This window comes from Hermetia illucens, chromosome 2 (genome assembly GCF_905115235.1).
Source record: "Hermetia illucens chromosome 2, iHerIll2.2.curated.20191125, whole genome shotgun sequence".
NCBI classification, from domain to species: Eukaryota; Metazoa; Arthropoda; class Insecta; order Diptera; family Stratiomyidae; genus Hermetia; species Hermetia illucens.
In genome coordinates this window covers 91,940,559-91,951,761 of record NC_051850.1, presented here as the reverse complement: position 1 = coordinate 91,951,761, position 11,203 = coordinate 91,940,559, and the positions used below count along the sequence as shown (strand labels likewise).

Genomic DNA, 11,203 nt, shown 5'->3' with positions numbered 1-11,203 from the left:
TCGCTTTCCTCAATTTGGCAGCTTCCTTTCTAGCTACCATTTTTTTTTACTGCACTTTTAGCAATGCGGCACTTCGGTCGCGAGCCTTGCGCATTCCCTACTTGGATGAGTTTTTGTGCAGTTTACACACCTGTGCACAGTTGTACAGTTCTTGGCTATATGTTCGAAAATTTGGCAGTTAAAAGATTTCTTCAAAGCTTTTAATTCTTTCGAGGGTTTCATTTTGATGAAGGATATATCTTATTTTTATAAGATCGTTTAGGTCTTGAGAAAACTCAAAAGTCGCGACGAATAGACCTGATTGTGACATCATCGGGAGAGTTGGATTCTCTTTATGTAGCGTTGAGCCTATGTGCGTATTATTCGCAGTTTGAACTCGAGGTGATCAGTTTTGAGTTCGTTCTTAATATCCCCGATGTCCATGTCCCTATGGAGGCCTCGGAACATTACCGATTGAGTTCAAAGTGAAGCGAGTGTTCTGGCTGTGGTGTTAAGTCGTTGCTCTTCAATGAGCGAGAAGACTTTAGCGTAGTCTTCTTCCGTCTTAGTGAAAATAAAGTCCTATCTGCCCTTTTTTAAGAGACGTTTTCAGTCCTTGACTCTTTTCAAAAGTGTAAGTATATTTATGTTTCTTATACCTCCGCGCTTCTCTGCTCTTATACGGTTTATGTCTTCTAGCTAACTGACATTACTTCGAATTTTCACTAACGCCTCACATCGTTTACAAACTGGTTTTTGTTACAATATGTATACATATATGTTTGCAATTGTAAAAGGTAATAAACCAAGACAAGATACACACATGTTCCTAATATCCTAAATTGGAGATACTCACTATAAATTCTAATTATTTTTTGAAGTTTTATAGTTGAATTTGAACAAACACCATCTTGAGGAATCGATTTGAGTTTTATTGCGGTTAGGTCTCCCTCTGTTCACCAATATGATTTTCCTTTTCTTGTCTTCTTTTGATGTCAGCGTATGCACTTTTAGCAAACCGATAGTGTATTGAAATTAATACTCATTTTTCCATAAATAGCAAGCAAGCTTAAACCAAAATTGTTAGGGCTACATTTTTTCTGGGTCGCCACTGCGAGCAAATACATATATTTATCAAACAGATGAATAGTAGCTTGTATGAGTAGCTACTGCATCAGCATAAGCAATAAGACTGATTAAATTTATCTATGTAGATACATCAAAAGTAGTTTTGAAGAAAATTACAAAATAGGGAAGGGGTCATTCAGCACACAATATTCATTTTTTCTAAATATGATGCAGAGAAATAAAATCTACTTTAAGATATTCCTTTTATCACAAAAAATACTGATTTTAACAATGAAAAGCATCATTTTTATTTTGTGAACATACCAAATACGAATCTGCTACGGCAAATTAACATTCGAAAAAATGCAATCAGTTTTAAATTCCTGAACATACATTTTAATCTGAGATTCATGAAATTCCGATCGATTCAGTTTTCCCTTCTGGCTGACGACATCTAAATTGTCGATTGCTATTTCGATTTCTTTCTGGAGACTTTCGTGGAAATTCAGTAAATTTGTTTTTTGATAGCAATCATCCCAATTATAAGTTATTGGACGAATCGTACATTCTTCCTCGAACTCTCGGTGTAGTGTGCTATAAATGTAGAGCGCCTTGTAGTCCTCCCTAAACATGCAAAATGATAGAAATAACGAATGAAATGGATCGATGGAATCGGAGAGGTGTTCATTAAATGTACCTGACGTATATTTTCAGAAGTAGTCTATTTGGTTGTGATTCAGTCCTTATCAACGTGCCCATCAGATGGTTGTGCCCCGTCGGTTGGTGATAGAATATTTCACTGCGGTCCTTTGCTATGTCTTCAGGGAGAATGTCATGACGAGTGGATAAAGTACCAAGGGTTGCCTGGAAGAATGAGAATACGATAAGGGTGAATTGGACGTGTACAGTGGTGTGAAGGAAGGCAGGACACCAATTTCGGGTAGAAGACTCTTCAGTTATGCAAATTTGAAAGAAATGAAATGAATTTATACAGTAAATTACATTCTATATTGTCCTGAAAAGCATGGCAGAATTTTCGAAGTTATATAGTTCTTGTAAGCATAATGTATGCACAGATCCAAAAGAAATTTAATTTTCTTGCTGCGTCGGCGATAAAAGTTTTCAATGAATCATTGCCTTCAATAGTCCATGTTAGGACAAGCTCAGGAATGTTAAAGCTCAATGTTAAAATATCGAGAACTGAAAGACTAGAATGGTGATAGCTAAAATAGAGGAACATTTCGGAAACTTGATCAATAGTGTGTAGAGTAAGCAAATCGTCCTATTCCAATACGTGTAGTTTTTTAGTTAAAAGACGGAATTCTAACAGCTTTTTATTTTCAAGAAGTCTTCCAATGCCATATGGAAAGGTCTTAGAAAATTTATCAGAATGGTAAAGTAAAGTAGAGTTCGAGAAGCGAACAGACGCATCGTCACTAGCGGTTGTTGGAAATGGAATTCAATTCTCCCTAGCAGAGAAGTCTACACTCTATCTTAAGACTTCTGAAGGATATAACTGCATTGCGATTGATATAACTATCAACAAAATTGACGTCTTCTTTGTAATTCGTGTCCTGCTGTTTACCATTTTTGCAATATAATCTTCCTATGAGATAACAACATATCAGACGAAATTGACAATTTTTCTTTACACCAAATTCACGTTTTTAAAAATAAAATTCACGACTTTCCAAATAAAATTAACATTTTTCCAAATCAAATTCTCGAATTTTTAACTAAAATTAACAACGTTAGCTGACTTGAGGTGGAAATGCTATATACAGTGGGCTAAACACAAGCTCGGGACAAAGGCTGCTCAGTTTTTTGGCCATGTTTATTTGTGTTAGATTGTGATTTTTTTTTCAAAATATATTTTCAGTTTTTAGACAATAAGCAGCCCTTTTAAGAGGTATAATAATATATCACATATTTATTGAACATAACTATAAAACAACGTAGTAATTTTTGCCAAAATAGGAGAAAATTGTCAAAACCGTTATTTTAATATTTTGAAGCTTTGCTCTTATTACTCCTTCTAAGCGCCGGGGCATCGGACGAACTAGATTTGTGCAGAAATATTATTCCACTCCCATTCAATGGCCTCTTTCAACTACTCTACATTTTTTAAATTAAATTTACTCAATTTTCGACTCAATTCTTGTCAAACGTGCTCGATAATCTTCAGATCCGGTGATTGGGCAGGTGTTTGGAGAAATTTCACACAGTTGTAGATAAGCCACATCTTAGCAATATGTGAAGCGTGATTAGGATCATTGTCCTGACAGAAGGCAAATGTGTCCAATGTATTTAGTTTATCAGCACTTTGTTTCACATGCTGCTTCAGGATGTTCAAACACTGGAACTTATCCATTTTTCCATCTATAAAATGAATGTTCCCTACTCCTACACTGGAAACACATCCCCATACCATCACTGATCCACCCCCATGCTTGGTAGTGTATTATGGGGACTGAACTCAGTATTAGGCTTCCGCCATACGTACGGCTTTTCATCAGAGCCATGCACATTGAATTTACTTTCATCAGTGAATAATATCTGCAATATAAGAGAAAAGGTTAAAAATGATTCAAAATTTAAAAACTTATCGTTTTCCAAAAGTCAATATTCTTCTTCAGATATTCCTTACAGAACTTAAGCCCCAAAACTCTATTTTTCTCACTGATGTAAGGATTTCTTCTCGCTATTCGGCCATGGAAATTATGCTTTCAGAGCACATTTCATGCCGTTTCAGCACAGACATCAATTCTCAAATCGGCTTGGATCATATTTTTTAGTTCATTCGTCCTTAAAAAAGAATTTATTCTGATTTATTTATTGAGTTTTTTCCCCTGACCAATTCTACTCTTATTTTGAATTCGATAGTACCGTTTTATAATATGAACAGTGGAGTGACTCCGAGCAACGGCTTCTTCGATATTTCGGACAGTTTCACCCTCTTCATGGAGCTTTATTTTCAGGTTGCGCAGTTCAACTGTAGTTTGTTTTGATTTCGGAGCCATTGCTTCCTTATTCTCTCTTTTCAAAATTACACTTGAACACTGATTCAAAATTTCAAGCCTTGCAATATTTCCTCTTAAAGAGAAATTGTTTTCGGGGAGAAAGTACCGTTTTTTTCTGGAAAATTCTACGAAGTAGCTTGCTTGCCGGATTATTCGTCTGCCGTGAATTTTGGTTTTTACATTTTTTTTACAGTAATGTTGAATAAAAATGTATTATATTATATACATTTCTTGAAAGTTTGTTTATTATCTAAAGGCCGATAAAAGCAGTAAGGGACTCCACACACACTTTCCTGAGCTACGGAATCGTCCATCCTCACGTAAATTTTTCGAAGGATTCCTCACTCGAACCTGGCTAAGGGTTCTCAATTTTTCTTGTTAAGAACCCAAGTCTCCGAGGAATACATGAGTACTGACAAGAGGTTTGACCCTATGATGACACATTTCGGGCGAAGCAGTGTTTGTAACCTGAAATAGGCTCGGTTAACTGCCAAGAACTGTACGCGGTTTTGTCGTCGTAGCTGTTATCGGTTGTGATTTTCGGCCCTAGATAGGAGAAATTATCAATGGTCTCAGACTAGTGCCATTTTATGCCGTTGTTTCTTTCCTTTTTGGGTTTGACGTTGCCAACATGTGCTTCGTCTTGCCTTCATTAATGTACAGCCTAAGATCTCGCGCCGCCTGCTCGATCTGGATGAAAGTAGACTGTATATCTCAGGTCGTGCTTCCAATAACATCAATATCGTCACCATAAGCCAATAGTGGGGTGCGCTTGAAGATGATGGCGCTTTTCACATTTACATTAGCATTACGGATCACTTTTCCAAGACCAGGTTAAAAGGGATGTCTTAGCCCGTTGTTGATGGTCAATGGTCACGAGAGTGATTCTGCTGCTTTTATCTGGCTTCGCACACTCATCAAGGCTAGTCTAGCTAATTATCACTTATCAGTTTGGTCGGGGTGTACAGTTTTACCCTCGTAATGCCATTATAGGCGGCCTTGAAGTTGACAAAAAATAGTGGAACTGATGGTTACATTCCAACAGTTTTTTCCATCGCTTGCCCCACTGAGATAATCTGATCTGCTGATTTGCCTGGAGTGGAGGCTCTATGGTATAGGCCGATTATGTTTTGCGTTTTACCGTCTAGTAAGATAGTGAAGAATACCTTATAAATGGTACTCAGCAACGTGATACCTCTATAATTGCTACACTGGGTGATATCTCCCTTTTTATGTATGGCACAGATAAAGCCCCATTGCCAGCCGTCAGGCATTGATTCCTTGCCCCATACTTGAGCATCAGTTGTTGAACGGCATAGTGTAGTACTTATGATTTTTAAGTCGGTGAATTGCAGGGTCTGTTTCTTCCATGTTTAGTAGTGGCAGCATTAGCCATCTTATTCAGTTGGTAGGACCTCCAACTTGTCAATATTTTGTTGTTGAGCTGTTCATCAAAATACTGAACACATCGCTCCAAATCAGATCAGATTTCCCTCCTTGTCATGACACGATGAGCACCGAGGTCTCATCCTGCTGACTTGTTGGTAAAACTTCCGCACAGACTTGTTGGTTCTTCCAGGCTTCTTCGGTTCTTCGGAGTTCGTGATAAGCCTCTGCGCGTGCCCGTGCTCTTTGAGAGTATAGCATTGCCCGGTATGCAGCATTCTTTCGTTCCGTCGTTTATATTCATCGTCGAACCACTTGTTCCGACTTTTTTGGCGATTGGAGCTAAGTATGTTTGTGGCCGTATCATTGATAAGCTTCTTCAAGTTTTTCCATCTGATCTCTGTTGGTTGCGGTTGTTGCAGCATCCATAATTGTTACTCTCGCCTGATTGTCAGAGGAGATTCTGACAATCATCAACAGTGAGAGCTGGCGACGTGGTTTATGTGGTTGAAGGTGGTCCCGTCTGGAGAGGGCCACATTTATTGGTTGATCGCTTTTCTTACAAAGCAGATAATTCTAGAAACCCTAGCTGCTTGGCAACTTATTTCGTTATAATTGTGTTAGCCCGTTTTCATTGCCTGGTACGTCATTGTAAAGTTTGTCCAGTCTGAGGCTCCGTAACGTTGGTTTTACCGGTAGGAATACCAGTCCTATGCAACACCCAACCCGGAGTACCAGTTGGTACAATTTGTCCCGTTTTTAGGCATGGGGGTTGCAGTTCTTCATTAAGAAAGAACTTTCTGCGATTACCACGTGGAGATCGAGATAGGGTTTTGTAGTAGGGCGGGGGTGTTGGTTCAGCAGGCTTTGAATGATGATTTCACAAAAAAGTCTACGAATGTCGACACTTTGTCTTTTGAGAAACAAGTATTACAACATCCTGGGCAAGTTATTTAACAAGTCGGGAAACCGGAAGCTGGGCGCTTCAGATATGAAAGGTTTTGTTTGCTTCTTCTGTGAGTATATTTGAGTGTATAACTATCCCATTTGTATGTAGTACGTTATGTATATGCATTGAGTATGTCAGATTTAGTACTTTGGGTTGTAAATTTACACGGTAAAGACAACTTTGAGCTACTCTAATTTTGTTACGAATAGTATGATTTTGATTAAACTTGGAGATAATATGCTTCATATTATATTTTATACTAATACCAACTTTTATAACTCTCGGATAAACTTAAGGGAGTTTTACTCAATTTTCCCAAAAATATTGTCATTTATTAACTTAATTTGAACGGATATCGATATGGAGAGTATTTTGGGCCTGGGCACCATATAGAGGCAGCTTCATGATTTTCTTCAGATTTTTCGGTTGGGTAGTTTCTGAGAATGGGTCCATTAAGGAAATCATCACTTTCCACCCCTCCCACTCCCCGCCTTTATAACATATCTCAAAACTAAGACCGGTTTCGAAAAGTACTAGTACTACCAGTAGACCTTTCATTTGATACCCCGCATGACTATATTCGGTGAAAAAAAATATTACACCCCCTTTTACATGTATGGGGATCTCCCTAAATCTCAACGTAGAAGGATATCACTCACTGCATGTCTGGGCGTTCACAGTTCCCATCTTCTCACCAAATTTCGTCTCAATCGGTATAGCCCTTTCTGAGAAAAGTGCGTGTGACAGACAGACAGACAGACATACAGGCGGATGGACAGACAGACAGACATTGAACCGATTTTAATAAGGTTTTGTTTGGCAAACAAAACCTTAAAAAGATGCCCCATTTCGTTAAGATATCAAAATGGTACAAAAATTGCTATTTCCGTCACCATAAAAAATAGTTTTTCTTATTTGTACCTCATTTCAAAAAACTCAAACCTAGAACAGATTGCGTAGAAGTCAAATTAATAATCAATTTATTGTTGTTTATCCAAATGCAACGAAAGGAATTATTCTAATATTTTTATTAATTTCTTTATATTGTAAAAGCAAATAAAATGTTAACATTGCTTGTTCCCGCACAATTACATGGTTTGTATCGCCTTAAAAAATCTCCGCACCAATGTCGTGAATTCTATTCTTTTCCAGCGCAATTCGGCCAACTTCGACTAAGTTCGAATATACTGTTTTTTTTATACAACTCCAGCAATAGAAATCGATTGGGTTTAAATCGGATGAAGAAACAGACCACGAAATTTTACCAAATGGCCCAATCCACCTGCCAGGATACTGTCTTTTCAAATAGTCTCTAACAAGTCGAGCATAATGCGCTGGACGACTATCTTATTGGAACCAAATTTAATAATATGGATTTTTCACATGTGAGCCATGTGAATTGTCTAAAAATTAAATAGTCGTCTCGCGTCGTCGCGAATTCAGTCAATTCATAGAATTTTATTTAGAAGCTGCAGATCCTCCTCCTCCCTAACATTCTTCTACAAAAATTAATTTTAGGGGCAGAATTTGCAGGCGATAAACTTGGTACACGTTGAAAATGAGGCCAACTCGCATTGTGTAGCCAGCAATGGAATTGTCGGCCCTCCTGAATGTGTAACCTTTCCATTGCAATAGCAGGTGTTAAAAAAGGCATGGAGCCTTTCAGTAACAGGGTTGCTTTGCATGTGTTATTCCCATATAGCAACATAGAAAGAACATTAGCACAGGACAGTCTCAGTTTGATCTTGTTGTTGAGATAACTACTCATTAATGAAGATAGGAAGAGTGAGATGATCCGTCCTCCAACTTCTCCGAACAAGGAAGTATGATCAACGTCACCGATAACCAAAAAGAATAGTACCGGTGCAGCACGTGACATTTCACATCATCGTATGTCGCTCTGATAGCTTTTAGTTTCTCCGGAACGTTCCTCCTTTATAGAGCACCTGGATACACTCCTTGTTTATGCTGTGAAGTGAAGATCTAAGCTCCACGCACTCTTCCAAAATGTAGGTTGCTGATGGATCAATGCAGGAAGGTCCAGAGTGCCTGTTGTTTGGCGATCAAGCTTTCGGGATGTTCGTTGATGCGTTCCAGGATTATTTTAGCTGTTATCTTCGCGACAGAAAGGGACACGCAACAATTGTTCCACTTAAGATGGGTACCATTTTGTGGAATCTCAATGAATATCGCCTTCTTCCACCCTCTGGAAAAAATCACGGAATACCAAGATTTCCGTATAAATCGAAGTAGCAAATTTTCAGGAGAGACCGGCAAGACTAGCGGTTTTACTCAGTTTGAGTGCATTAATGGTCAAGATGATTCCTCTTCTATTTGGAGGAGCCGTCCGTATCACCATGTTACGGTGATTAGCCATTTCATCCACAAAAGGTGGAACGTCACCGGATATGATACGGTTGAAAACCGTGGTGAAGTATTCTCTCCATATCTTCAGCTGCACGTCGATGAGGAGTTGATCGGTAACGTTCTCACAGGACCATCGAAAAATTAGCGATGCGGTATACAGTTCTGAAATCATTGACCGGTAATTTCTGCTTCTCTGACTAGCGCAACAACAAATTCCCTTTTGTAAAGGCGTCACGGGTGCACTACGATCGCAACGATTAATAGAGCCTTCAATCTCTTCCTCCATCGATCCGCTTCCGTGATTCCGCAGTCAGCCAGATCTTGTAATGCTCCTACCCTGGCATGAAACGGTAGACGCAACATGCAAGCGAAGGCAAGCGTCCATTAGATGTTGGTCCCTCTCCAGGCTGATGTCAGGGCCCCTCTTGTTACGCCCTTCCAGGAGAGAACGCATATTGCTGATCGCAAAGTGGTCAATTGAATTGCTTGCATGACGTGGGTTAAAACCCAACTGACCTTATGGTAAGTTCCGTTTTCGAACAATGTACCACTAATGACGAGGAGACCATTATCGTTACGGTTATTAAGGACGTATTTCCCCATCACATGTCCCAGCTAGGTGTTGTCAGAGCCTTGACATTTAGATCATTTATCACGATCACAATGCCACCTTTAGGAAGCCTCTCCTGAACTGTGTGTAATTGCTCATAGAAAGCATCCTTTTCCCCTATATATATTCCCCAATTGTGATTCTCTTTTACCTGGACCGGAATCTTGCAGTCAAGATCCTGTCAGAAACCGGCTACGCAAGAGGGTACTCTCCAGGTTCCTACCATCTTACTAAGCTTAGGCCCAGAATGTCTAGCTTATATTGGTGGAATTCTCGTTCAAGTTGGTGCACTTCACATAATTGACCAAAGTGCCATGTGGTTTCAGGGGACCCAAAGGTTTTAGTGGGTAAAAATATCACAATCTGGCGTGCCCAGGCCAGTCTTTTGAAAATTTCAACCTCAACCAAAAGATAGACAGATAGACGGATAGATAGACAGACACAAAACCTTAAAAAAAAACAGAACAAAAAGTGAATCATCCGGTTTGAGATCGAGTCAAGATTGCAGTACGTTCTGCGCAAATGTTAATGCATTGTGTTGCTAAAGCATTTCTGGGAGTGTAAATCCCTGTAACTAAGTATAAATAACCAATGCATACATACATAAATACAATAGGAAATTGATAAAGTGCCAGTGCAATATTATTTGGATTGCCGCCTTCTACGATTGGTTTTGATACCAACCTCGAAAATTTCTACATTAGACGCGGCTAGATGCACTAACACCATCACACATATGGGAACCAAAGTCAATGATGATGCACAGCAAAATAACTGCGATCCTGACTTAAAAGCTCCACCCACCGAACGTTATATTTTGTGTCCCGTAAAACGTAGTTTCACATCCTGAATATAGTTTTCCTACCTGAGAATATTTTGTGGTGTCGCGTAATGAACTCAGTTGACTGTTATGATTTTCCAATTTTTGTTTGTGATTTTTTGATACTCTGAGTCGTTCAGAAATTATAGTGTTAAAAACGTGATAAGTCATATGCTAGATTTATATCGATCGCCGTAATAAAGCTCGTATTTATCGGTCCGAATGACGTTCGAATGACTTCGCTAAAAGGACAAAAATGGAAGCCAGGGCCAAAATCTATACAACCAAATTCTTTGAAATTTTCACGACTTATTCAGAACATATTTTTACGGTCCGCAAACTAGGATAATTGCGATTCATTCAGTAGTTTTTTTTGTTTATTGAAGAAGCCGTAAAAAAACACCAAAATTAAAAAAAGGTACCAAAAATTTAGTTTTTAATATTTTTGAATAATTTGCGGACTGTACTTAAGTCTGTGCGTTAAAATACCGTTTACTTTTATTCTCTAAGATGATCGCAGCGTCCTCTAGCGTGGCAGCAGAAAAACGCCTTTTTTGGAGATGGGTGTATAAATTGCTCTGTATTTCAATAACGAACTATGTGATCGGGTTGGAAAAATTGCTATGCACGCTCAAGATATTAACAAATCTATGGTGAAAACCTCATATTTGCATCTTACTCCAGTTCTTCCAAAAAAATTTAAAAAAAAGCCAAAAAAACGGCCTTCACACGGGATGACCCCCTTAAGGTACGACCACACCTATGGTACGCGACGCGACGTGGTTGCAAACTGCACTACCTGTAGGCAGCAATAAACACTTGAACACTGCGCGACACGACATTCATCCAAGTGATGCGATACTGCCGAGTTGATTGACACAGAATATTTTTAAAAGGATTCAGTTGACTGCTACAGTTTTTCAGTTTTGGTTTGTTTCCCCCTGCTAAAATGTCAAAATATATAGTTGTTTGCAGTTGACTGCCGCGCTAATAAAATATAGGCA

At 38.8% G+C, this 11,203-nt stretch overlaps 1 protein-coding gene across 1 annotated transcript in view; it reads right to left on the bottom strand.

Moving 5' to 3' along the window:
* Positions 1–1,078: 1,078 nt before the first annotated feature.
* The window catches only part of LOC119648126, a 281,099-nt gene continuing 270,974 nt past the window's right edge, over positions 1,079–11,203 (bottom strand). The window contains exons 8-9 of the mRNA XM_038049647.1: positions 1,745–1,911; positions 1,079–1,671 (exon numbers count right to left, since the gene is read on the bottom strand). Coding sequence (XP_037905575.1) covers positions 1,386–1,671; positions 1,745–1,911 — 453 coding nt within the window. The 3' untranslated portion in view covers positions 1,079–1,385. The remainder of the gene's footprint in view (positions 1,672–1,744; positions 1,912–11,203) is intronic.